Here is a 27055-nt window from a genome sequence, read left to right as displayed (position 1 = left end):
ATTGCATTTACATTATTGTTGCTGCTGCTGTTGCAATTGTTCAATTTTTAAATAAGTTTTTGTAATGCAAATTGCAAATCGAAACTTTTGTTCGTGGCTAGTCCAATGATGGTGCGGATCTGATATTGTGATTTTGTTCGCCAAAGATCGTCGTGTGGGCATTATAATTAATAATTATTATTTATGATTTATTTGTGTAATGCTCTGGGCGTTGCAGATTAGATACTGAGAATCTGGCATTTGTGGGTCGGTTGCAACAAGGCAGCAGCTTGTTATTTGTTATACCAGTGGGGTGGTGGTTGGTGGCTCTCATAGCACACAATTTGTTCAAGATTTATAGATAGGTCAGTCAGTCAGTTTTGTAGGTTAAAAAATATGAATAAAAGTTGACCTTTTATAAACCTTAATTTTTGAAAATGTATCTTACATTGAACAAAAGATTGATATCTTATATATAATTATCTATCTATTGCAATATTTCTCAACCGTTTGGATCAAAAATACTGAAGATAAATGCTGCAGAAATTACTGAATAACGGGGAAGGCTCCCTCTAATATTTTGATTTATCTTATTTTATATTTTCTTTATACGATTCTTTCAATATTAAATCGAACTCTTCTTAGAATCGAGCCAAATCTCCTCCTCCCCAATCCGCTTGCGTCAATCAAAAGACCACCGACCAGATTCAGTCTCAGCTCAAACCAAAAACACTCAACATTTCAATCGCCCATGTCAATCAATCCCCCACGTCACTCACTCACTCAATACTGATGTGGCGCATGCGCTTTTTGGTCAATCCATCAATATATTGGCGAACGAATTAAAAAAGCTCTCTCTCTCTCTCTGCTGTCGGGGCGATGAGGTAAGCAAATCGCTACGATCTACGATCTTCGAACCAATCATTTACAAGCGACTGAAACGACTGAAACGCTGCCGACAATTTTGATTAATTGCATAAATATCTACAGATGCAATTTAATGTGTTACAGCAAATAACAGGTTGCGCCTGGCCATCAATTAATACGAAATCAATAAACCCATTCAGCAGAAAAAAAGAGCTAAAACTCAGACTTAAATTACACTTTAATGTGAGGATGGGATGTGGTTGTATGTAGTGTTGGGTGGGAAAGCCCCCCCACCTTAGATAGGTAAAATATGAAACATAATTCAATAATAAAGCGTTGCAATTTACTCTCCCAACGCTCTCGACCAACGCTTGAACTACGTGACAAGCGTGATGGCCCTCGGCCGTGGTATGAAAATCTGGGAAACTCTGGCCATAAATTCACAAGCGCAAAAGCGCACCCCACCGAATTGAGAAAGTAGGAAGAGGAAAATGGTTTTTCCAGTGTGCTCGCAGGCCTGCTCTCGAGTGTCAAAGTTGATGAAAGATGCTGGCTATCCCGCTGGACAGGGGATTGGTGCTGTGTTTGCAGCAGCTTCAATCTCTAGCCTGGGCCTGGGCTTTAGTTGATTTGAAAGTTTAATCATGTATTAGTGTTAGTTAAGAGGTTGGTTTTTTTTTTTCGGGGTCTTTTGTTGCTTATTTTATTGGTGGCACGTAGTGCACTCTGTAATGGCCCCGCAATTTGTCTAATGATTGCTATTTGTGCACCAGAGAAGAGTCAAGCGATAGAGAGAGAGAGTGAGAGGTTCATTTTGTTTGAAAGTCTTTTGTATTTTATTTTCGGTCGATTATAAGTGTTAATTATACGGCGTAAACTTGAGAGTGGCGGCTTTTAAAACGCTTTTCGATGTAAGCTTCATTTAATTGACAGACAAATCTCGGGGTTTTGCTTGATTTGGTTAATGTTTTCTTCTTCTTGTGAAAATTGAAAATGATTTGTAGTTGGGTCTTAGCTGGCACTAATGCATTAATGTGTGGGCTTAAGTGAGTGATTACTGTGGGAAAACGGGAAAATAATGGGAAAAACTTTTGCTTGTACGTGTAACGCGTCATGCAGTAGAGCCCATCGGTTGTTACTGTCCTCTGAGAATGGTTTTGTAATAACAATTTACCCATTTTAAATTTAATAATTTCTAATTTGTAATTTTTTGTATTAAAGCTAAGAGAAATCCCTACAAAATCTCTGCTCTTCCTTCATTATCCCATTATGGCCACATCTGCATCTTTATCTGTACTTTAACCCTCATCATTATCGCACTTCATTTGTGGTCGTCGTTGGTCTGTTGCTATGCATATCAATTACTCTTCTTCCCCTCTTGTGATGGCCCCATTCAAGATATTGATTACATAATGCCCAGATGCCCAGCTCCACGGTAAGAGAGGGAGAGAGCGAGAGATAATATCAATTTCGTGTGGTCACAAAATGCATTTAAAGATTTAATTATATGGAGAGTGGAGCATTTTATATTTCCATTTTCATTTTTATGTACTGCTAAATGCTGCAGAGGAGTGGATACGCGTTGTGCGGGGCACTCTTGTGGCAACCACTCGACAGAGTAAAAAAATGCGTTTCAAATTGTACCGACGGGATACGCCCACAGCAGACGAGCCAAGCCAACAATCTGACGGTAATCGGGTGACGGCGGTAGTCAGTTGGGGGAGATGCAGTTCCATATGTTTATCCACATACATAAAAAAACCACAGCAAAATGGTAAAATCTCAGCGGCAGCGGCAGCAGCAGCAGCAGTTGCAACGCACTTAGCCAAATTGCTACAATTTGACAACCAGCAACAGCAGCAAATAACACGAAAGAAAAACACATTTTTGGAGGCGCAGTGGAAGATACTCTGGCAGATGCATTTTTCTTTTGAATTAATGAAAATGGTTTTCACGCAGCTTAAATGATATTTTCTATGATAGCTAAAATAAGATAGATAAGATCAAAGTTTGATTAAATTTTCTAAAATAATTTAAAATCCGTCAGATTATATTCTTGCTTTATCTATTATTCTATCTAACCATCTATCAATCACCAATTTACAATCCACATTATCCATTTATGTATGTACCATATTTATCCCTTTTATTTGTATAGATTTCTCTTTATATATTTTACATGTATGTATGTATATTTTAATACTTTAAAGTCTCGGAAATTCTTTCTCCTGTCCTAACATTACAATCATCTCATAAAAGCTCAAAGTACCCTCTCCAGATAGAGTAAAAAAACAAAAGCAAAAAAAAAAAACTCTGGAGTACACCCAAGCGCAAAAGAAGTGTTGGCTCTAATAACAAGTGTCAGTCGTCTGTCTGTCTGTCAGTGACTGCCAGCCCCCAAAATCTGCCCACAGTTTGGCTTTACCTTACATTGGTTTCAATTTTTCTTGTTTTCCAATGCAGTTTTCCTTCTTTTTTTTGTTTCATGTTTCTGTGTTTTTGTTTGTGTTGTGGTGATAAATTTTAAGTACTTAATTTTGTGGTATTAAAATGTTTCTTATGACATTACTTATAATTTGATTAAAAGTCGGCACCAAAAATCATTGCTAAAAGATGATAAACAATTTCCGGCATTTCATAAATTAGAAACTTTGTTTTATGGCGAAAATTCTACCCACATCTGGTAGCATTTTTGCGTATTGTTTTTTTGTTTTAAATAGAGGGTATATCATATTTGGGGCAAGTACAGAAAAGTAAGGGAAGAGCGGCAAAATATAGGGGATAACTTAATGAAATGATAGGTGAAATATCACCATGCGGAAATCCCATTCTCTATCGCATATTTTTGTCTGAAATAGTTAATTTTTAAGATTTAAGTGGTATTCCTTTGTGGAATGCTTTTAGTTCCATTCTATCGATCCCTGAGCATTCTTTGTATTTTTGAGGATTTAAAAACATTTATTTTGAAGTTATTGCTGATTTATTAACAACACATGAGAATCGGAATAGTTATATCAAAGTTATTTTCCATAAATCGATTTATTTATGGTAGATCGTACCTTTCCTAAACTTAAGTATCTGTCAGATAAATATGTTTAAAGAGAGCTTAACAGAGTACTTGAATCTTCGACTAAACCTTCATTTTCATAGTCCATAATACGTATAATTATAAATTCACACATTCCGCCAACGCCCCAAGCCCCAACTCAAGAGTTTTTTTTTAGTTGCTTCTTTGTTTCGGGTATCAGAAACTATTACAAGAGCCATAAAATATGGTAGAAGCGAGAAACCAAATGGTTTGCCAGTACATTTACGAGTATCTACAATATATTTATATGTATCTCAGCAGGCGGCGGGCATAAAGATTGCTTCGTAATTCATGTTGAAGTATAATTTAGTTTTTTTTTTGTCAGAGATTTTTTGCGTGTTTTGGCCCAAAGTGCTGGCCTGTTTGTTGTTGTTGTTGTTGCTTTCTGTCTCATGGCCAGCCAGAAAGGCGATGTCGGGCGACGATTTCCTGAGCTCATTAAGGCCCCCATTCAAAAATTGGCACCCAGACAACGTTGGTTTGACTGCGTGAACGAGTGACTGAGTGACGGAATAACTGAGACTGACTGAAAGACTTGCTTTAATTAAGATTTAATATATATATTTGTAATGGCAAAAGGAAGTTATTAAAATTCCAAAAAAAAACTAAATTAAAGCGGGTTTTGAAAAAGTGTCAAGAGTTAAGTTCTAATTATCATTTGTGTATTTCACTGTGAACGTTTTATAGAGCTGTTAACTTATCGCAAACCATCGACAGGCCATTGTGGTTATAAGTGATATAATGTCAGGGCAGATATCATTGTAAGAGTAAGACGTATTTACGGGGGAGGTGGGAGGTGCGATGTTATCTTTGTAGTCCCATTGTGCAGATTTTCGACAATATTATTGCTTTACATAGTAAAAATATTAAACATTTATAGACACTATATAAGCTATAATATATTTAATGTTAATAAAAACCTATAATTTAAATCTAGAAAGAAGCGACAGCCTGAGTAAGCCTCAATTGAAACTTTCGGGCGGCAGATCTCTTAAACAGAGAAATCAATTTTAAACCTTTTGATTCCTGTATTTAAAAAATTATATTTCGAAAAATGGAAGACAGTTTTGTTATTATTTGCATTTTTTTCACGGGTTTTGTCGTTTAGAATTTTTTTTAAAGATTTTTTTTAAGCTATCCTAAAAGTATGCAATGTACTTGTAGGCGATTTTTAGGCGTAATAGAAGGCCAGAACACTCTGCACTGTGTAATTCAACCAATTCTCTGTCTGCTTAATGTAAAATGAGCGACTTTTTGTCACACAAGTTCACACTTTAACCCTAATTAAGGCCGCCAGCCAAGCCCTTTATGTGTGGTTTGGTTGCCAAAAACAAGGCCCACAAAAACAAAAACCAAAACCCCATCCCAATCACAGACCACACACAGAGAGTGCCACAACAAATAACTTTCAAACTATGCAAATCAGATACAAAAGCCAAAAACAAAAAAAAACAACAGAAAAAAGAGAAGGTGTTGGGATTAGATAAACACTAAACACATTCTTATACGCTGGAATTACTCATTTGGGTCAGAGATGGCCAAGATTCAGTCAACCAACGGCTCTGCTCTGTCCGATGCATCAGATTAAGTTACCAATTCTTCAATGAGCCATAAACAACAAGATTTAGCAACCTCAATTTGCATATATACCGCGTACTCGTGTGTCTGGTAAAAAGTTGGGTAAACTGCAGTTTCTTTTGGTCTGGTTTCTGCATTGGCCGACATTGTCTGAGTGGGTGGCCAATAACCAATAAAGTCAACAAATTGTTGTGCCTCTCTGGTGATTATTTTTACAGCTTGTTAAACAATCAGATTTCGTTTGGTTGTTGTTTCTTTTTTTGATGTTGTTTTTTGGGTCGTACATGACTACCTACCAAAAAAGTGCAACAAAGTGTGGAAACACCACAAAAGCAAGGGAAAATACTCGTAAAATTGGAAGACGCTTCATCCGCTAATAAAAATGGTAGCCCAAAGTAAAGAATACTCGAAGAAATTTATGTGTATATAACATTTTGATTAATGATCAAACTTTACTCTTTGGACAGTCAACAAAATGGTTAATAGAAAGCTTAGACAGAGGCAGCGAAAATAATGTTTTATTTATGATTTCTAAAGCACGCAATGGAAGCAAAAAAAAAAAGTAAAACAAAACAAAACCTAGTTAAGTAATGCACAGTAACAGGAGACTCAGCCAAAAGCCCTGCCAGGAGAATCAAATTAAGTTGAGAGAAGAACAAAGAAATTCACTTCGAATTCTTTAGAAATAGAATCAAAACGAAAACGAATACTGACATCATCTTTCAAGATCATTTCAGCAGCTTTTTGCGTCTCAAAGCCTGACAAATCTCATTAGAAATGCATTTGCAAAGGCAAACAAAAAACAAGAAAAGAGCACGAAAAAATACAGAAAAATAAAGCCAAATAGATTTTAGGTTCCCTTTAGAAAATCAAACTGTTTGGTTAAACACAATGTAACAGCGGAAAATATGGAAATTCATAATCAAGTGGGCTGCGGATAAATGATTTTTGAAGACTTTTCTTTCACAATTGAGTGGGCGTCAACGGCTAATGGAAAGATAAGCCGATAAACAGTCCATTATCATCCACAGCTTGCGGTACCTAAAAATGCAAATGAACCCGAATCTGAGACATCTTATCGCCACTTAACCTTTTGGGCGGCAGCCCGAGAAAGTCAATCTGTCAAAAAGTTAAATGGGAAAACACAAACATAAACATATAGAAAATCGCTGAGCGTCTGTCTGTCTCTTGGGCTCTGTTTCGGTAGCTACACACACACACACGCAGACACACAAAAGATACAATATCTGAGAGCATGTTGAAGTAGCGCAGAACGTAAAGGCATTTAGGAGTGCCTTGCCCCATACATCAATCAATTTGCTAATCATGTGGGTTGGCTATGAAAAGCAAAAAAACCAAAACAGAGCTCTGAGGAATGAGGAATGAGTAGAGGGGCAACAGACACAACAAACGAAATAAAAAGGTGTTGAAATTGTAGGGGAATTTATAGGTGAAAAATAAAGCACTATTTATGGGTTGCTTTTATGGATTTCTGATATAACTAGATATACTTCGTTTTGATTTTCACGATTTATATAAAATTTAATCATGATTTTAGTTAAATAAATAAAACAATTATAATTTATTTATATTTTATATTTCTTATTCCGCTCGTGTCTTCCCCTATTCCCCCATTTCTAGCAAAAATTTATCATAAATACATATCTCCGCCAAATATTTAAACACATTCCATATACAAGTTTTTAAGTAAATTTGACAACTTTTTTGGCACTTGCCAGCCCCGCCGCCGCACATAACGACAGAACTAGAAATGGAACTTCAAAAGTTTTATGCCGAAACAAAATGCGCATTGACCAAAGCACAAAACAAATCAAGTTTAAGTACAGCAGAAAAAAAAACAAAAAAAAAGAACCATACAAAATTATGTAGAAAAAATAAACAGCAACACTAACGACAAATGTTAGTGTGGGTTGCAACAAATGTAATTGCGCGTGTCGAAATGTGGAACAACAAAACAGAAAAAAAAAGAGAGAAGCTAGAGGTGGAGCAGCTGCAACAGATCTATAGCCAGGGATACACAGATACTCTGCCAGAGAGTAAACTATTAAACAGATACTCAACTGGAGAGCAATAGAAACAAATACTCAAAGAGACAGATACTCCACCAGACAGACAGCCAGACAGACAGACAGCCAGTCGTTCAGTCGTTTGGTCGTCATTCTGCCTACAACTTTTGCGATTATAAACTTTTGATAAATTTATTTGTCTGCCCGGCTGCTCGGAAAAACAATTGAATATTTTTGCCGGCCGGCTTTGACTTCATTTAAAATGCACGAAACGCAACGAAAAAAAAAAGAAAGAAAAAGAGAACACAAAACAGAAAAAACACGGAGAGAAAAAAAGAAACAAAATAAATGTGCTTAGTGCATTTTAAAATTTCTCAATGCGAATGTTGTCGGTGTGAATGAGTGACACGCAGCAGACGAGCAGAGAAAAGAGACAAACAGACAGACAGAGAAAGAGACTGAAAGACAGAAAGCCGGACAGATAGAGCGAGAGAAGATACTGAAGAGAGATAGTAGGTGAAAAGTGTTAACTACGTTTTCATGGTGTGGTTAACGGCGTTCCACGATCGGCCACAGAAAAATGCCAAGACGTGCCAAAAGTCCCCTTGCCACCCCTCTTCTGGTCTCCTGTCAAACGGATTGCATAAACGTTGAAGATTGGTTTCAGCGAAAGAAAGAGAAAGATGTAGGGCAATGCAGAAAGGAATGAAGGGAAATACAGAGAAAGATTTAGGGAAAAGCAGAGACGCGAGCGGTGGTAACAACAGAGAAAAATGTAGACAAAAAATCTAGAGAGAAATGTGGTGTGGTGCAGAGAGTAAACATTTCGTTTGGTAGGGCAAGCGATGCTGTTGCAACATGTTTAAGCCATCAATTTGGTGGCTATAACAAAGTTTAGCGTTGAAGTGTACGTACCCCCCTCTTTCCTTTGGGAGCTCAGTGCTTGTTAAACTGTAAAACTGTCAAAAGAGACAAGTGAATGGAGTGGAGAAAGATTTGTGGTTCCCAGTTGGGGCTTTTGTGATTGATTCTTGGGAGCCACTTTCTTCATGTTGAGCATGAAGACAGTCGCCTAAGGAGATGAAGAATCATAGAAGTTTAACCAACAAAAATGGGGTATGAAAACACCAAATGTTGCTTTTATTTTTACTAAATTATCTTAGGATCAAAGGTAAGAAATATTGAAGATATGCAGACAGATGAAAAAATAAATGTAAGCTTCAAAGTTGCTTAAATTTCGAAACAAATCTGGTACAAATATTTATGATTCCAAAACACTATTATTTAAATTTTATGTTCTACTCCTCTGGTTCCGCTAAGTTGGCATTTTTTGAGAGGTTTTTGAATGCTTAGTTCGTATGGGCTAGAAAATCTTATAAACCAGCTATGAGTGCCTCCATAATGGGTAATCTGGGGAATAATGTTTTCTTTTACCTCTAGATATCAATATCCCCCCCTAGAATCAGTTTCTTGGCACTACTTTCATATCACACAACCGTACAATTAATTCATTTGCAATCACTTAAACCCGACCGCGCACTACGTATACCACCTGTTGACCACTTCATTGATATATAAATATTGCAAAAACAATATAAAAATAAATGCTTAGGTCATTCGCCAACAGGCCAGAACTTTTGCTCATGAAAGCTTATCAAAAACACTGTATAAATATCAAGAGTTTGGAGCTTTTTTTTCTGACCTGCACACCCATGCTCTAGGCCAAGTCCAGTTCCCAGACCAGACCAGACCAGTCCGAAACCGAAACAGAAATCGATTCGGAATCAGCATCGAGTTATTTAAATTTGTAAAGCATAAGAAATCACGCTAGAAGAAATATACACCACGTACATGTCTAAGGAACAATTCTGCAATAACTGGTCACGTTTTTCCGGTGCCTGTAAATTATGCAAATCACAAATCGCTTTGTGGGGGAGGGAGGAATGCCTTAGAAGGGTGCAAAAAAAGGCAATTGATTGATGGATACGATGGTTGGTACGTTGCATGCAACCGTGAGGCGTGAGGTAACTCTAGATTGCAAATATGTGTACATGAACTTCGAGGGAGAACTCCACCCAGCTCTGTTCTATCTATGGTACAGATAAGATTGGAAGGGGGGCCTATTTCTGTAGTGGGGAAACTACCATAACAAAAGATGATTTATGGAGGTGCTCTTTCGGGCACTCTTTCTTTTAGAATATTTGTTAAATCTATCGGTAAAATACGCTTACTGCTGGGACGATTTAGAGGTATCCCAAATTATGCCAAATAAAAGAAACTGATTCGAGCCACAGAAGGAAATATAATAAATTTGATAGAACATTTCTTATGCATTTAGATGCACCCTAGAGATGTCTTTTATGTCTCCCACTGGGGACTAGCTTCTACTGGTATCCTCTTTTACGCTCCCATCTCCTACTGGTCATCTTTTGTACTCTCTGCAGCTCAAGTAATCCTCAAGTAAGTTCATCTTTCATTCTATATATTCAAAAAGGTTCATCGATTATTTTTTCAATGCCCTTTCAGATCAGGTTCGATAATTTCCCTTCCTTTTTTTTGGCAAACATTTTCTTTTGTTTTTCCTTTTGTTTTCCATGCTTGAGAGTGCCATGTGCCATCATCTCTCCTACGAGTGCTCCTCCTCTGTTCGCAGGTCAGCCTGTCAGTCTGTTACGCCTTGCTGCGCCCCGAGAAAAATCCAGATCCAAACTGACACTTGCTCTATGGCTATATACATATATATATATATATCGTGCAACAACAATTGTGTGTGTTGTTTTTTTTTTGGCGCAGTTCATTGACACTTTTTGGAAAAAACTTGTTATAATTTCATGGGGTTACAATCCGCTGCTAGCCTCTCTCTCTGCCCCTCTCTTTGTGGCTCATTTGTGGCTCTAACTGTTTTGCATTGTTTTATGGTCAACTTGATGTTTTTTGTTCACACATGGGAAACAGCGCCATGCCACAAAGCAGCAGCAGCAGCAGCAAACACGACTTGCTGCACAACAGTTTCCATTTAATGAAAGGTGTGTGGGGCCAAAGGGGGCAAGTGGTGGTGGTGGCAAGGGGTCACCCATGTGGGCCAGAAAATAGTACCACACGGTGCTGAGCATTTACCGTTTCGTCTGCTACTATTTTATGTCACAAGTAAAACGGATCTTTCCCACTGTCTGTCTGTCGTTCTCTGTTTTGTAATAAACTTTAGCTCTGCTCTCTCTGCCTCTCTTTTTATGCCATATGCTCTGTCTCTTTCCCTCAGGAGTGCTATGTGCTCTACATAATGTTCTTGTAATTAGCCTTTGGGGCGATTTGTCAGCCTGAAAGTTGTCACGTTCCTGTCTTCGAGTTAGGGAATGGCATGGCATGGCTCAGGCCATGGCATGGAATGATGATGATGTCGTCGTCTCTTGTCTCTCTTTTCTAAGCATGAAATTTCATGGCAATATCGTGAGCTCTTTGACAGGCTATATAAGATATATGGGTCTGGTGATATTACAGCAAGTGGGTGACAATTTACAAGGCGTGGAAAACGTCAAATGTACTTTGTACTCAAGCAACATAAGAAATCTACAAGTCGAGGAAGATTTTGGAACGATAGATTATACCAAAGACTATGGAACTGTTTTATTTTATTTTTTTTTTTAATTTTAAAAATTTTTTTAAGACACTAAATTAATATTGATTAATTAAATCTAATAATTAAATTTTTCCAAGACACTAAAAAAAATACTGAATCTAAATACCTATAAGGATTAATTAAATCTAATAAAAACTGTATACCAAAATTATTTGGGGAATTTTGGATAAAGTCTGATAAAACTGTAGTATTGTAAATTATAGTATACTTCACCTAATAAAAATCTTCTTAAAGCCTAAATCACAAACACAAAATTGGAGTCATACAATCATAATGTGTATGATTCCCCCGCCCATTATTAAACCTGCAATTATTATTTCTATATCTCTAATCTCTCTCACTGTAAGTATCATTAATGCATCCATTTATCCACCCGTCCAACCATATCTTTTTTTTGTATCTTTGTATCTGCTGAACACCTTTTAGCAAGCCTCTTTACCACTTAAGCTTAATTCATATGTATGTACATCATTCATGGGATAAACCGCATATATCCCATAAACAACATATCAAATCTCACTTTCAGCACCACAGATCCATTTAACCAGCACTCAGTCCAACATCATTTTCTATGCACTCTGAAAAACCGGAAACTTCAGCCTTGAAAAGCTCCAGTCACACCCACACCCACAGCAGGGCTGCCACAAGTAAATGCAACTGTAATTGGGCTTAATAGTCGAGTTAATAAGTGAAAGATGGCACACGCCCTAAGGCCCCTAACAAAATGAGGTTCAAACAGAGCACAGCTCCGAAACGAACTCTGGCACTGGGCACCGAGCACTGGACCCAACCCAAAAGTGGCCGAAAAACATTAATCATGCAAATGGCCCGAACACTTTTTCCCCTCCTTAACATCCAGAAAACACAGACAGTAAACAGCAGCAGCAGCCCCGTCTATGGGTGACTGCGCTCCCAGCAGATAAAAAAAAAATACTCTAAGGTCTAAGGAAAAGCGAGAAGAAGGCAGCAAAACTAAAGAAAAAAGGGAAAACAATTTGTGAGGCGTTCGGCCAAGCGGCCAAGAGTTTTCCACATGGCCGCATAGCAAATATAGCAAATACTCCCAGCAGCAGCAGCAGCAAAAATGAGATCAGACCGAGGAAAGGGAATACAGATTGCAATAGATACAAAATAGATACAATAGATGAATGGATGGATGGATGGATGGTATATCAGTTTCAAGATTTTTCCAATAAAAAAAGCTATCTACAACGCAAATTTCATCAAGGAAAAACCCAGAGAGTGAGTAGCAACAGAAGAAGAGGGAGAAGAAAAAAACGCATTGGCGGGGGAAAAGTTGAAAGTAAAAGGAAAGACGGCAACGACGGGAACGACTTTCCCAAAACGGCAGCAAAAGGCTACTCTAGACGGGTCTGCTCTTAAGCCTGCACTTTCCTCCCACCCCCCAACTCTTCTATAGTGCTCTTTGCGTGGGTGTGTCGCTGGCTCCAAAAGCGCATTGGGGATTAGCATAGCATATTAGCGCCCCAAGGGGCATGCAACCAGAGCAGAGCAGCGCAGCACAGCACAGCACCGCGCAGAATGGCGCAGAGAAAACTAAAGGAGATTCAGGCCAAAAAAGCCAAATGGCAATGGAGGGGAAAACAAGTTCAAACTTCTACGAAGATTGGATACGCTGAAACGGAACTGGGAAAACTCTAAAACACATTTGCTGCAAAACTCTCTTTTTCAGAGAGGTCGCCAAAAGGTGGATTTTTGTTAATTAACATTGGGTTTTGTGGCAGCGATATTTTAAACACTAGAAAGGGAAACACAAGAGAGCAAAAAGGTAGAGTTCATTGACTCATAGACTCCTAATCTTCTTCCTAAAAATTGCTTCGTATTTGATTTTTATTTTGAGAGATATTTTTGGGCATCCGAAAGTATTCCAAACCATTTAAAAATATTCTCAAATATATTTACTGTAACAAAATTAGATAATGTAAAAGGAAATGGTTTTAAATCGATATCCACGCTATTCTACAGAATCTCCATGTCAGTAAGTGCTCCTTGAAAGCTCATAAGGGTATCTATCATACAATAAATCACTTCAAGTAAACTTTAATTATAATCATTCATGTTTAATCCTCTTTTCCTTTTCATAAAGGCCAGCAAAACACCCATCAATATTAGAGTACTTAAAAGAAGGCTGCCAGGAGGAGCAGAGGTCGTGTGTTGTGGGGTTGTGGGTGGCTGGCTAGGTGGCTAGTAGGTTTTGCTATGTGAGTGAGTGGTTTCTTATTCCGTTGCCTTTAAAGCTCACTTCATTGTTCGGCTCGGCTCTCAGTGGCTTAGTGGCCAAAGCCAGCCAAAGCCCAAAGCTCTGGCATAAATTAAAAGTCGGATATTGTTTCAATAGACGACGACGTCTCGGTTGCATTGTCTCTAATCTTCAGGTCTGAGATCTGGTGGGGACAGTAGGGGCAGAGCAGACAGCCCGACAGCCCCGAGAGGAGCGGCAGCTTTGACTTTCAATATTCGTCGTGTTTTGTCGCATGCCCAAAAGCCTTTCAATTAAACGAGCCGCACGTTTTTTTGTTCAACCCCAGTCCCACAGTCTCAGCCTCTGAGGAAAATGCATTTTAACGCCAAACGTTCGACACCAAAAAAAAACTGAGTACAAAATAATACAAAAAAAAAAAGGTAAAGCAAAGCAATAAACAACAACAATGTTGAACATTTATATAAATTGGAAGTACAGTGGAGATTCGATACACAAGAGCTGAACAGAAAAAAAAAATTTTTTTTAGGGGGGAATGTTTTAAAGGAAAGAATAAATAAAAGTAAAAAATGCATATTACAATAATTTTAATTTAACACAATTCTAAAACTTAAATGTTTGTAATTTTTTTATTTTATTTTTAATTTTTATTTATTTATTTTTATTTTTATTTATTTATTTTATTTTTAATTTTTATTTATTTTAAACTTATATTTATTTATTTTTTATATGTAAGTTAAATATTTATATTTTTCTTTTGTTTAGTTTTTAACTAATTTCTTCCTACTATATTTTAGACAACATATAGCAGCATAAAAATACAAGAATTTTCAATCTAAAAATATATTCCTCGGCAAAAGGTCCCAGTTTTTTCTCTTCAATCAAGTTAATTTTCTTTAACAATCTCCTGCTTTATTCCTCCCCCTTTTCATCCTACAAAACTCCCAGCATCGATGACACTTTGATAAAATTAATTTCCCCATAAAATCCCAGCACCACCATTAAGATATCATATCTATCGCTCAATAGAGAGTCCCCACTGTATGTGGTAAGCATATTTTGTTACATTTTGAGGCCAAAGTTGGGTTGGGGCTGCTGCTGTCTGGGCTTTGGGCCTCCTGGACCAAGGGGCCTGCCTGACTCATGACATGCCGCATATTGATATAATTTTTCTGTTTTTTCTTTTCTTTTGCTGCTGCACCACAAAAAAGTAAAACAGATACAAAAAGAAAACTGAAATGATATGCCACAAGATATATGCAACTAAATGATGTATGACCGTTGCCGGGGAATGGAATTGGATTGGTTTGGAAATGGTATTGAAAAAGAGGGCTGGGTCTGCGCGGTCTGCACACAGCACAAAGAAATCTCTATTCAGAGCCAATGGACTGCACTTTTCACAAGAATTTCAAAAGTGAAAAGCGGCAATCGAGTGAGAAATTGCATTTAAATATATAAACCAAGTTTTAATTAATCTTTGATTGGCGAGATTCTTGCGAAGGAAAGTGGGAAATGAAGTGGAAAGCGCGCCACCCAGAAAAGCGGATGAAAAGAGAAAGAGATAAAAGTCAAGGCTGGGGAAATGCATATCCGCTTCCTTTCACAAGGCAGTGAACAGTCGACAGGGAAATGGGAAAAACCCAAATGGAGGCAGACCGCTTGGTGCCACCTGCCACATCAGCTGCTGCTGCTGCTGCCACCAGATGCAAGTTGATTGGAAGTTAATTAAATTTGCGGCGCCTCTGATTGCCATGGCTTCCCTTTAATTTGATTTGTTGTTTGCGTTTCGTTGCGCCTAAGCCTCTAATCTTTGATTCAAAGTCCCAGCAGTTTTGTTATCAGGGGAACAGCGGAACAGTTCGCTCCGTGATAAGTTCCACCCCCCCAAACCGATCATTGAATAATCATTAGCCAAAATAATTACATGATGTCAGGCCGACAATGCAAACCGTTTTTCTACGTTTTGGAGGTCTCTTTGGAGATAAGTGTTCTTAACACGCTTTGTGGGAGTTTTAATTGAAGGTTTTAGTCGTAGATTGTCTGAGGATGGAATGAGACAGACATTTGGTGGGTGGAAAATGGCAGGTAAATTATGGGAGCAATATTACAGAGAGTGCATTAAAGAATCATGGAGTACAGATCACCTCTAGAGTGAATTTATTTGAATAAAAAAATTATTTAAGATATAAATTTCATCAACATATTTTTTGCTCATTTTGAGAAATAAATTAAGAAGAATCCACAACTAAAATTGTGCTTTTCATTCTGTAAAGCATCTTTTCAATTATTGCCAAGCTCAGCATTTAATTTCTCTTTCTGCCCGCATCTCCGGACTCTCAATTAATGATTGACAAATCAATTCCCAAAGAAAATTAAATAAAATAAATAGAATGATTAGCACTCGTTCGAGAAGAGTTTTCACTTTGTTCGAACGCCATAAAAAGAGAATCGTTTAGGCCATATTTAGAAGAGAAGGCGCTCCGATCCGATCCGACCCAACTGAGAAAGTCTTTCAAGCACTCTAAGCCTGATGATAAATGCTTACAAAACGACGAACGACACTTTACTTTTTCTGGCCAGGTCTAAACGATGTGTACTCCTTCTACAGGCTGCTGCTACTCCTCCTCCTGCTCATTCATCTCCTCCCTGTCTGCAGTGCAGTGCAGTTAGAAAGTCTCGCGTTGGAGACTAATAGCAAAATATGATAAACGACAGAAGAGGCTTGATGAACGAACACTTTCCCAACAAGACAGAGAGAAGGCAGACAGCAAGAGAGAGAGGAGAGTACAGAGAAGGCTGGTCATTAGAAGAAAACATTGCCATGGGACAGACTTGCAAGGCAACTTTACATTGGTTTTGTTTCTAGCGGACACAAAAGTAGAACAAAACAAAAGAAAAAGTACGCAAGAATAGTCGGCGTGTTTGTTACCCTTTGAGAGCTATTGAACATCGATCGATTTGGTTAAAATTTAAAATTATTAAAGCAGGAAAATATTGCTGTTCCATTGCTAAAGTTTGTTTTTTGTTACTGCACTTTTTTATTCACTAAAAATTTCAATACCCTATCAAAAAGAGGAGCTGAAATGGAAGAGGAAAATCGAGACGACTGCTGCTGCATTTTCCCTCAAACCGCTTTTACGCGAGAGTTGTTGCCAGAGAGCGGGTGAGAGACAGAGAGGAGGGGTTAGGGTGAAGCAGACAACAGAGGGGGGGGATTGCATTTTGCTTTCAATTTGCCAAGTAGCCAACGGAATGGATAACATGGCGTATGAGCAATGTGCAGGCTGCTGCGTGGATGCCAGCAAAAAGGAGAAGCAGCATATGGGCCAAAACAATTACGGCTGAAAATGAAGTTGTTTCTTGTTGTTTCTTGCTGTTGTTGTTTGTTGCTGCGGGTGGTGTGGGCGTGGCCGCAGAGGGGCAATTATGTCCATCATTCGTGTAGAAAGAAAAGTGCGGGGCATCTGCATATGGAAAATGCAGGAAAAAGCCTCAGAGAAGAGCCTCCCCCCACCCTCAGTGCAGCAAAAATGTTTTCTGCTCCAAAAAGCTCAAAGCGGCTGTGAAAATGATTTTCCTTCTGCAAGATCAGATGAAAAAGCAGCATAGAAAATGCATAGGAAAAATAAAATATTTCCATTTGGCAACAAAGTGGCCAAAAAAATGAAAACAAAAGGTAGCAAAATAAAGTTGCTCAGAAATAAAAAAAAATGAAAAAAAAGGAAAAGGAAAATGCAATTTGCGTGTGAAAATGCTGTTTGATTATCGACAACGACCTTGAACTTTGGCTCTAGCCAGTTGGAGGGAGGGGGGCATGAGAGAGATACCTCGTTAAATCAAAATGCTTGCTCAGGTTTTCTGTTGCCCCTCTGTTGCTGCCGTAACTTGATTAATTATTGCCGCATTACGCAAGTCGTTGAAACGTTGAAAAGTTTTTGTTGTTGCCTTTTGCTGTTGTTGATTTTTTTCCCCGCAGTCGGGGAAAACAAATTAGAAAATTGTTTGCCGCAAATTGCGACGCTGACATTTGCAAAAGTTTGCCAGCGTTTTTCTCTCAGGAAAAAAGTTGTCTTGCATGCAGCCCAAAACCAATGAAGGCTTAGCTTGGCTTATAATTAGGAGATCAGTCGATGGATAGATGGCATAATAAAGGTCAAAAGAGTAGAGAGGATAAGGTTGAACATGGAAAAAGCCTGTGAGCGCTTGGGCGTGGGTCTAGCCCGAAAAAACCAATCGCTATTAGCGCAGGGAAAGATTTCTTTAAGAAAAGGTTTGCAGCATTGAGTAGTGCAGAGAAAGGCTCTCTTTATAGGATCTCTGCAGACGGGGGCTTTCTTCTCAATATTTGCCATTAAAAAGCGCAGAGATAGGTTCCATTAAAGAAGGATATTTAGAGCGTAAAAGGGCGCTACTGAACAGAAAGACTGAAACGACACTCTTTCATTCCCATCTTAGAAAATAGTCTTGCCTAAAGAAAAGTTTACTTTCCAAGAATTGCAGCAGAGAAAGGCTTTGACAAAGATGTAGCTTTAAGTGTGAGAAGCCTCAAAAAAAAAGATGTAAAATAAAGGAGAGTTCAAAACTTTAAGAAGTTTGCCTACTAGAAAGGCATTAGGAATATATTGCACATTTCTGAAGCTTATATTTTGTTCTGTATGATTCGTCCTAAAACGTTAAATTAAGTAGAAATGTTACAAAATTCCAAAGCCTAAAAATCGTTACAATAACAAAATAACTTCTAAGATTTTTAACCTCTGGAAATCTGTACAACAAATGACTCAAAAAAATCACAGAAATAATAAAAAATTTCATATGACATTTGTGCTACAAGATGGACAAGACACAAAGCCAAGCCCAAAGAAAAATCAAATATAAATGTCATATGCCCCAAAGTGCGCCAAGAAAATGTGATTTTATTTTTCACATACAGAGGCCAGAGACCTCCTCTTAAATTGTCCCATTTTCATCCAAAACTTGAATGAATGCTATGGCAAATGCATGCAAAAAAGGGCCAAGAAATTAACTTAATTAAAGGAAAATGCAATGCACTCAACTCAACGTGGCTTGTGGATCGTACCCCATTCATGGAACAATATGGAGTAAATTATGATGTGGGGGGTTCAGGTTTTTTTTTCTCTGTTTGTTTTTTTGGCACTCACTTTTTCGCTGCGCTCATAATTCGCTGGGAACTTGGGTGAGGAGCCGCCACCAAAAACCGTTGATGGCGATGGCGTTAGCGGCGTGGATGCCGCTGTGGATGTCGATGTGGATGTCGATCTGGAGGGGGACTGCAGCGACATGCGCTGGTGGTGCAACGTGGATAGCGATGGCGTTGACATCGACAGCGATGTTGGGGTCATGATTAAATGCCGCATGATGGGGCACGGGCACTTTTCACTGACACTCTTGTTGTAGTTGTTGTGTATTTTTGGTTTTTGTATTTGTTTCTATTGTGTGTGCTTTTCTTTTGTGATTTTACATTTCCACAATTACATTGTTTTTTGTGTGTTTGTTTTGGTCAACGATTCGTTACATTCCGTTTTGTGTGCTGCTCTTTTTTTTTGTTTTTGTTTTTGCTTTTGCTTTTATATTTCATTCATTTTCTTTCTCCTTCTTTTTCAGTGTAAATGTCAATTGCTTTTGTGGGGCAAAACATTTTGCTAAAAAACAACACAGCACACAAATTTTAATAAGCTGCGGGCAATGGTGGGTCAAAGTGGGGTGGATAGGGTTCTGGGGGGGAAGTGGCATTCAACAGCTGCCGCTGCTGTGGCTGGCGGCTTCTGTGGCGGATGTTGACAGAACAGTCATCGCAAATAGGTTACGTTCTAAATAACAGAAATAAAATTTACTTTTTTTTCTTTTTTGAACTGTCTCCCATTCTTTTTTTCGATTTTTTTTCTCTCGTTTTTGTAGGTGTTTGAATCCGTTGAAGATTACTCAAATTTTTAAGGGGATTTGCGAAATCTTTAGCCTGAACTACCAACCTGGAAATTAATCTATAGCACTTGGACTTGAACCTCTAAATTGTCAATATAATTTGTATATTTACCAAATTTATTTTCCCCTGTGGGCTTTTCTCTTATCACCTTTTCGTACTCTTTCAATTGTTATTGTTCCTTTTCTTTTGGTTTTCTGCCTTAACTAACATTATTGTTTGTTGTTTTTGCCATTGACGTTTTTGTTGCTGTTCACGCGAGGTGAATCTTATCAGGTGGAAAGGGGAAAACAAAGAGGAAACAACTGCAAACATTTATAGTAATTTTTTATTTCATTTTTATTTGTTTCTCCGTCTCCTTTTTTTTAATTTTTCACACGGAATTAAATTTTAATTGACATTTCCATGCCGTTTCAATGTGCAAAAAAGTTCAATTTCGTTTGGTTTCTTGCTCTTTATCTTTGAAAGTGTTTATTTTTGGGGTTCAGGAGCGGAGCATATCAGAAGACCAGTCCTCTGATAAGCAGTTGCGGAATAATATGGCAGAGTGAACGAGTCGAAACTTAGATAAATAAAGTTTGCACGCGTAGAAGCCACAGGAGGCTTGGAGAATAAGTGGAATATTGGTGCTGTATTTAATATATTGAAAGAATTGGCAAGATTTTAGGGGTAACCAGATGAAGTATATGTGACTTTTTATTTGGATAAAATTAAATTTTAATAATGTTTAAATTTCATAAGAATTGAAATCGTTAAGACGAGCAAAAGTTTTACTTTTACTTGTAATTGCATTTCACTCAATTCATGTGCTCTATTAATTTAAACAATTTTAAAGTACACCCAGTGATTTCGATCGTGTTTCGTTTCTTATCCTCAAAGTTTCTTCAATTTCTGAGCCTAAATTCCCATTAACTTTTCACTCAATTCGGTACTCTACTCTCCTAAGATACCATTTAAATAATTTCCAACACACATTCTACAAACACTTTCAAATGCATTCCACTACCTACCACCCACTCACTCTTTGCCCCTCCCTGTCTGTCTGTTTAATTCAGAACAATGATCTAATCACTTGATTTGATTAACCGCAAGAATCACAAACGGTAAATGAACGCCATCCATCCCATCCCACCCCCTGCACCAACTTTTTCTGTGTGATTTTTACTCTTCTACAGATATTATATAACGTCATTTCGGGGGGGCATTAAAACTAATTATTTTTTGTTGTTGTTCAACCGAAAGCTACGCTGAGGCTGCGCTGTGACGTTGACGCTGGCGTCGCTGTCGACCGAATTACACGCACCAAAAAAACAAGAAAACTCGAACCGAGAGGGGGATGGCAATACATCATTCCGAAGGTCGTTGGCGCAGTTTGTTTTTGGGCAAATTAGAAACAACAAAACAGCAACAAAAGTCACAAGAAACAGCAACAACTGAACGATCAAAGCGGGTCGTGCACCACCCTCCCCTCTCCGCAACAGGAAAATGCAACACAAATTCAATTTGTTAAACATCGAATATTACCACTATTTCTATTAGTATTATTTCTTTTTGTTGCAGGTTGTTTTTATTATTCGTTTTACTGATTAGTTTTTCATAATTTTCAAATTGCAAAATGCAACAGCAGCACCAGCAGCAACAGCAACAATAAAAATGCAACAACAAAATTGCATGCGCACTAATACAAATGCAAAACGCGGGGCGGAGACGCGACGCGACCGCGCAGCACCAAATGGAAACAAACTGTAACGAAAGCACGGCATGGGGACGACCGACGCCAAAACGATTGAAGCCAGAGCCAGCGGCGCAGAGCAGCAGAGTAAAGCTCACGCGAGAGAGCCAGCCAGACAGAGAGAGAGAGAGAGAGCGAGGCAGACGAAGAGCCGACGCCTCTAACAGGTTAAGACAGTAGAAATTGATACTGTAAGGATACCCTCTAGTAGCCAAAGACAAACTCGATGGTTTACAGAACACGGTAAGGATATGACTATGCTGCAGGATATCTTGGCAGATGATTTTGTTCATTTTCTTACACTGACTGTAATAGTAACCCCATTGGAATGACTTTCAGTACATCGATAGAAAACTTTTACATATAAATTTCCATCAACTGTCAATTATATATCTGTAAAATTTATATGCAATGGAAACATCGTGGCCCTAGTAGTTATATTTATTCGTTGACATTTTTCTGTGTTGTTGAGCATACCCTTGTGTCCCATACGATTGTAGGGTATAAAAACAGCAGCAGCTGACAAACAATAACAGAAAACCTTTTAGCCAGAGAGAGAGATCAAGCAAGAGAGAGCTTGTCTGCCGGATCTTGACTCTCAATAACTCCCAACAGCTGATGGGCGATCAGCACTCTCTCTCTCTCTTGCTGTTGTTTTTGTTGCTTGCGAAAGAGGGTCACAATTTACCAGACGGAGAGAGCGAGAGAGCTTTCATTGAGCGTGAAAGTCTTTCGCTTAGTTTATCTCCCGTCTCTTTCTCGCTGCACAATAATAAATGCATTTGTTTTCGATTTGGGTTTATTATTTAATAGGAGAGCGTGGGTGGATGGGGGGTGGGCTTGGGTGCTTTTTGGGTGGCTTGGTTGGGTGTCTATCTCTCCGTCTGCTGCGTGCATTGAACTTGACATCAGACAATGAATGCAATTGTTTTGTTTTGTTTAATAATTGCGTGAAATCCGAGCTTAATTGTGGGTTATGCTACCCTGTGGATCCCAAGTGCTGAAGTGCGAGAATGGCTAATGACCTTCCACTCCACGTGCAACGGGTGGGGTGGATGTGGTGGTGTGGAAACTAGCTAAGCGGGGTGGAATGTGGGTCGAAAAAAGATATGATGGATTGGCGTGTAATTTTTGGATATTTTTGTGTGTTAGAGTCATGTTTGGTGCTACCAAAACTGAACAGTACGTAAAAAAGTATATTTGTATGCAATTTTGGAAAACATTTAGGTGAATGCATCGACTTTTTGACCTATTTTAAGGTATAGAAGACAAGAGAAATCAAGTGAAAAATTATCTTAAATGAAAGCCTTTTCTTCACACAAGTTTTCTTAGCATTTCCCTACAATTTCAATGAAAGGTATTTCATCCAAACCCATCCCAAACGCCTCCTCATAAACAATTTGCATTATAAATCAAATACTTGTGGCTTCATTCAAACAAATTAATCAAAATACAGACAAAAGCGGTACAAATAAATCGATAAAACTATAAAATAAATGACATTTGTGGGCGATGTATGGAATGGATGTAGTGAAACTTTCATTTTTTCCGTTGGGAGACACAGAAAAGAGACAAATAAATAAGACACGCGGAAAACTGGATCACGAGCGCAGCAGGGGGTCGATCGTAGGGTGATGAAATGAGAGTAGAGGAGAGACAAACTCTTATACGATCCACACCGTTGGGGTTCAATGAAACTAGGCTTAAATTTTGGTTCCTGTCAAGGCTAAACTGTGGAACATAAGAGCAAATACAGCTTCCACGATGTGTAAATGCGTTCTTCTCTATAGTATACTGTGTGTAGAAGAGTTTGTCAAAACAGGTTCCATAATATTCCACTTTCAACTTCTCTCTGTGATATCTTATATTTAATTTATATTTTCTAATTTTATAGATTTTAGTGATCAGAAAGATCAAATTTAAGATCCACTTACCCTGTCTATCAATTGTTCATCGTTTCGTTTGCGTCGCGCTGGCGCTCTTATAATGGAGCGTCCACCATCTGGAGCGTCCATGTTGCTGGTGTGGAGTGGATGATGTTGTTGTTCGCCTGCTCTCACGCTCTCGCTCGCTGCCGACGGCTCAGTGGAGACTCGAACCAGCGCGGTTCACTTATACGTCGGTTGTGGACTGTGCTAAGTGGAGCTTTGAGCATTTAAAACTTTGCTCACTTTGACCTTTTGAGCACGAATTAAAGCCGGTTCCGGTTACAAGGGTATTATAATCACAAATATCGGTGCATGCTCTACGGCTGGCGGCATTTATGTTCAAAATTTTGGCATTTTTTTTTATAATTAATTATTTATATGGCAATTCTTTGATTTTTGATAAAAATTTTGTGATGGAAGCAATTGTTGCAGGTTGGCTTTGTGGTTTTTTTAGCGGACAGAAATCTGTAATAAATAAAAGAGAAAAATATTAATTTATTAAAAATAAACTTTAAATTCATTGAAAGGTAAAACTGTTTCTTAGGAAGGTTTCCTAAGAAGACTTAAAACTTATTTCCTTTTATGAAGAAATTGCAAAATTCATTGAAAGGCCCTTTGGCACCTTTTTTTTGCTCCTTCTCTTCGTCTTTCCCACGCTTTTCCACTTGTTAGTTCCTGGCCAATTTCCTCTGCCTCTGTCCTCACCCTGAACCATTTTCTCCCTGTGGCTGCAACAAAGTTTTTTTCCCCCCATTTGCTGAATAAAATATGATTGAGGTTCAAGGCGACGGAAGGCTTTCAACGGCAACAATGTCAAGTTGTTGTTGCTGCTGCCTGAAGAGCTGCGCCTAACGGTTGTTTCAGTGTTGGTAAATTGATTTGAAGTGTGTCGAGTGCAGCTTATTAAATAGTCAAGAGACAAGGGCAGCCGTGGGGCAGGCCATGTCAGGCAGCAAACTTGTAGCAGCCGGTGTAAAGCCAATCAATTTTTAACAGGGTACAAGAGGGTAAGTGTAAAAGGAAAGAAAACTAAAGAAAAGCAAACAGAAGCTTATGTTTACAGCTGAAAAAAGTGCTGTGCAGCATAAAAAAGAAAAATGAGGCTTCTAAGCTGAATAAAACTTAATAGAATCTGCAAAATCTAAAGGATTTTAATTAAAAATCATAGTAAAAAAAATCCTCTTCAAATAGTTTAATTTTCAAAATTCCATATGCAACGCTGGCATTTCCTTATTTGTTTTAGAATCCCACACCGGCAACGACTGTCACATCCTTTAAGCAATTATCAAAACTTTTCTAATCAACTGAATCAATATTTGACAGCTAGAAGATTCTCCAAGTTTTCTCAGGAGTGAAGGCGGCCTGCAATTCCTCTGCCCCAAGGCCCCTAAATGGTTGCCCCATTGTTAGCCAAAGTTGGCTCTGATGGCTGTCGGCCAGGTTCTGATGACGTCTGACCAAATGAATCACTTTTTGCGACTGCAATTTGCACCTATTCATCCCCCTGAGCGGCAGACAATCGCTCCACCAGATTGATAATGTATCGTGCCCTGAAATTTACAAATGATTTCATTCCGGGCTCAAGGCGAATGTGTTTTTTTTTTTATCTTTGTCGGGCAATAAATGTTAGTGGGTCGACTGAACAAAACCAGCACCACTGACGCCACCTATCCACGTTAATTAAACAACAAGAAACAAGGAAATACTCGTAATTAATGCGCAAAAAGTTAGCAAAAACGAAAAAAAAAAACAATGACCAAGTGATTACAGATACAAAGCGAACGTCGCGACGCGACGAACGAAACCCTCAAAACCCTCTGCTTGAATGAATCCAAAAAAGTGTGGCGCGGAAAAGCGTGGAAAAGCAGCGCGGCGCAAAACTGCAGCAAGCAGCCAAACAAAAGAAGCGACGATAGACCACCTCTGGAAAATTCAAGCCATGAAGTTGAAACTTTGCTTCTTCTCCCTGATGCCGCCGCGCCGATTGCTGCATTTTCTTTTTGCATAATTTTCCACGGGGCAGGGCAGGAACGAAGCATCATCAGGTGACTAAAAGTTGCGAAATATCTTCCAAATTGCAGATGAAGTTTTCCCATTTTGGATGGCACGAAGCTCAACGAGGGGTTGGATGGAGATGAAGCAAAGGTAGAGATTATGAGGGTTTTGGTAACTTACTGATTAAGGTACCAAATTATTTCATTTTTCATGCTTTAATAATGAAATATTCGCAACGGGCAGAAGGCAATGGGAAAAAATATATTAAGGGATTAATTATTTGTATTTAATGATTTCAACGGTATGTTTTAATTGAATTAAATGAATAATTTGTCTAAAAAACGGAATTTAATATAATGCAATTTAATCATTTATTATATTTTAATTTTATTTTTATTTTGTTTATAAAATGAGAACTATACAAAAGTACTCGTCGTCAAGTTAACAAAGTTGTTAAAGTTTTACGCTCAGTTTATTTGTACAATTTATGTAAATTGCACCAATCAGATTTTCATAAAAAAAATATATTCAACAAAACAACGACAGATATCATCCGTCAACGAATTTATAATCCCAATCAGCACTAAATTGACAATATTATCATTTTGTTAACTTGTTTAATTACCCCGTTTAGGGTTCGACGCAGAAAAAATAAACAGTCTATAAATAAATGTTGCCCATATTGACGTACCAGCGAATGAGTAATTTATCAACAGAACAGTAGTCGACACTGCGGACTGATTGGAGTTGGAGTGGCAATGCCTATTTATGGGGCATTATCATTCTTTCTTTGACTGTCTAGAATTTGATGTTAACTCTGAAAGTGTTAAGGATTAACTCGGCAGTTTGAACCTTTTAGAACTCTTATTTATTTCTGAATCTACATATCTATATGCACAATGTACATATATCGGAAATATCATTTCAAAGTCTTGTCTGCTGCTGCCGACCATCAGCCACAGAACACGTTGCTGCAGTTCCTACTTGTATTTCAATAATAAATATTCTTTCCCATTATATTATATTTTATCTTTAATTTTCAGTCCACAGTGAGCTCTCAAATCGATTATTACACTGCCTGACATAACCGTATTTCATATGCGGACATTTTTGAGTGATTTATGCGGTAGATTTTCTACATACAATTGGATTTTATTTGGATTTTTATTTGTTTGCCATTTTGTCTATTGATTAGATTGCCAGAGACATGCATACGAGAGCCCTCGTACTAGTGGGGATTTTTATCTCTTGACCATCTCTACCCCTCTCCCTCTCTCTCTCTTTGTCTGTCACATTTTGAGGTTATTATTGTCAGGCTTTGAGAACAAGTTTTATTCCATCTCTTTGTGTTCTCGTGTCTGTGCCTCTCGTGTGAGTCAATTGACCCAAATTGTTGGCTCTGGCTCTTTTGTGCCTGGCCTGGCCTGGCTCTCGGGCAGCATCAGCAGCAGCCTCTCTTGTTTGAGGCAGACGTGTCGATTCTGCTGTTCTCAGCACGGACACCCCATATACCCTGTACTCACAGAGGGTAAAGGGTTGTAGGAAGAGACGAACCCTTAGGCAAAGCGAAAAGGCGCTGTGGGATCATCTTGAACTCAGTGGGGAGTGATTCTATAACACCAAAGCGATGGATTTATCTTAGTATTAGTTGGTTTACATTTTTTCTAAGAATTATTCTAAAAACAAAAAACATATTTAAACTTTTATAAATTAAAGACATATCCTAGACTCATGTAGAGTGGATTTCTGCCAGTTTGCACTATTGTTTGTCATTTTCATTCTATATTTATTTTAATTTATTTCGTATAAATCTTTTTTTGTAGCCATCAACACTTCTTGCCATATTAAAATCACATTTCACTTTAATTTTTAGCACCGAAAAAGTTCCTTTTTTTGCGGAGGGTATTTTGTTTGTCGTTCCACTCACTTGAACACTCACTTTTCTTTTAGTTTCTTGTTCTTTTCTTTTTTAGTGGGTCGTCTTAAAGCGAAAGGCAGTTGAACTCTGTCAAAATGATCATCTGAAAGAGCTGTGGAGCCGTGCAGCCATTGAGCTAATGGTCTG

The 27055-nt window shown here is 38.2% G+C and overlaps 1 protein-coding gene across 7 annotated transcripts in view; it reads right to left on the bottom strand.

Moving 5' to 3' along the window:
* Positions 1–23438, bottom strand: part of LOC111077467 (mitogen-activated protein kinase-binding protein 1) — a 46350-nt gene extending 22912 nt beyond the window's left edge. For 4 of the 7 annotated variants that reach the window (XM_022371759.2, XM_022371804.2, XM_022371767.2 and 1 more), the window contains exon 1: positions 18557–18782. In XM_022371759.2, the coding sequence (XP_022227451.2) occupies positions 18557–18772 (216 nt within the window). In that variant the 5' untranslated portion in view covers positions 18773–18782. Of the gene's footprint in view, positions 1–18556; positions 18783–23001 lie in introns of those variants that run through there. The other 3 variants (XM_041593949.1, XM_041593950.1, XM_041593951.1) reach the window with 2 other exon arrangements.
* Positions 23439–27055: the final 3617 nt, after the last annotated feature.

The sequence above is a fragment of the Drosophila obscura genome, unplaced genomic scaffold (assembly GCF_018151105.1).
Source record: "Drosophila obscura isolate BZ-5 IFL unplaced genomic scaffold, ASM1815110v1 contig_200, whole genome shotgun sequence".
In the NCBI taxonomy this organism is placed as follows: domain Eukaryota; kingdom Metazoa; phylum Arthropoda; class Insecta; order Diptera; family Drosophilidae; genus Drosophila; species Drosophila obscura.
This window is presented reverse-complemented; position numbering and strand designations above follow the sequence as displayed.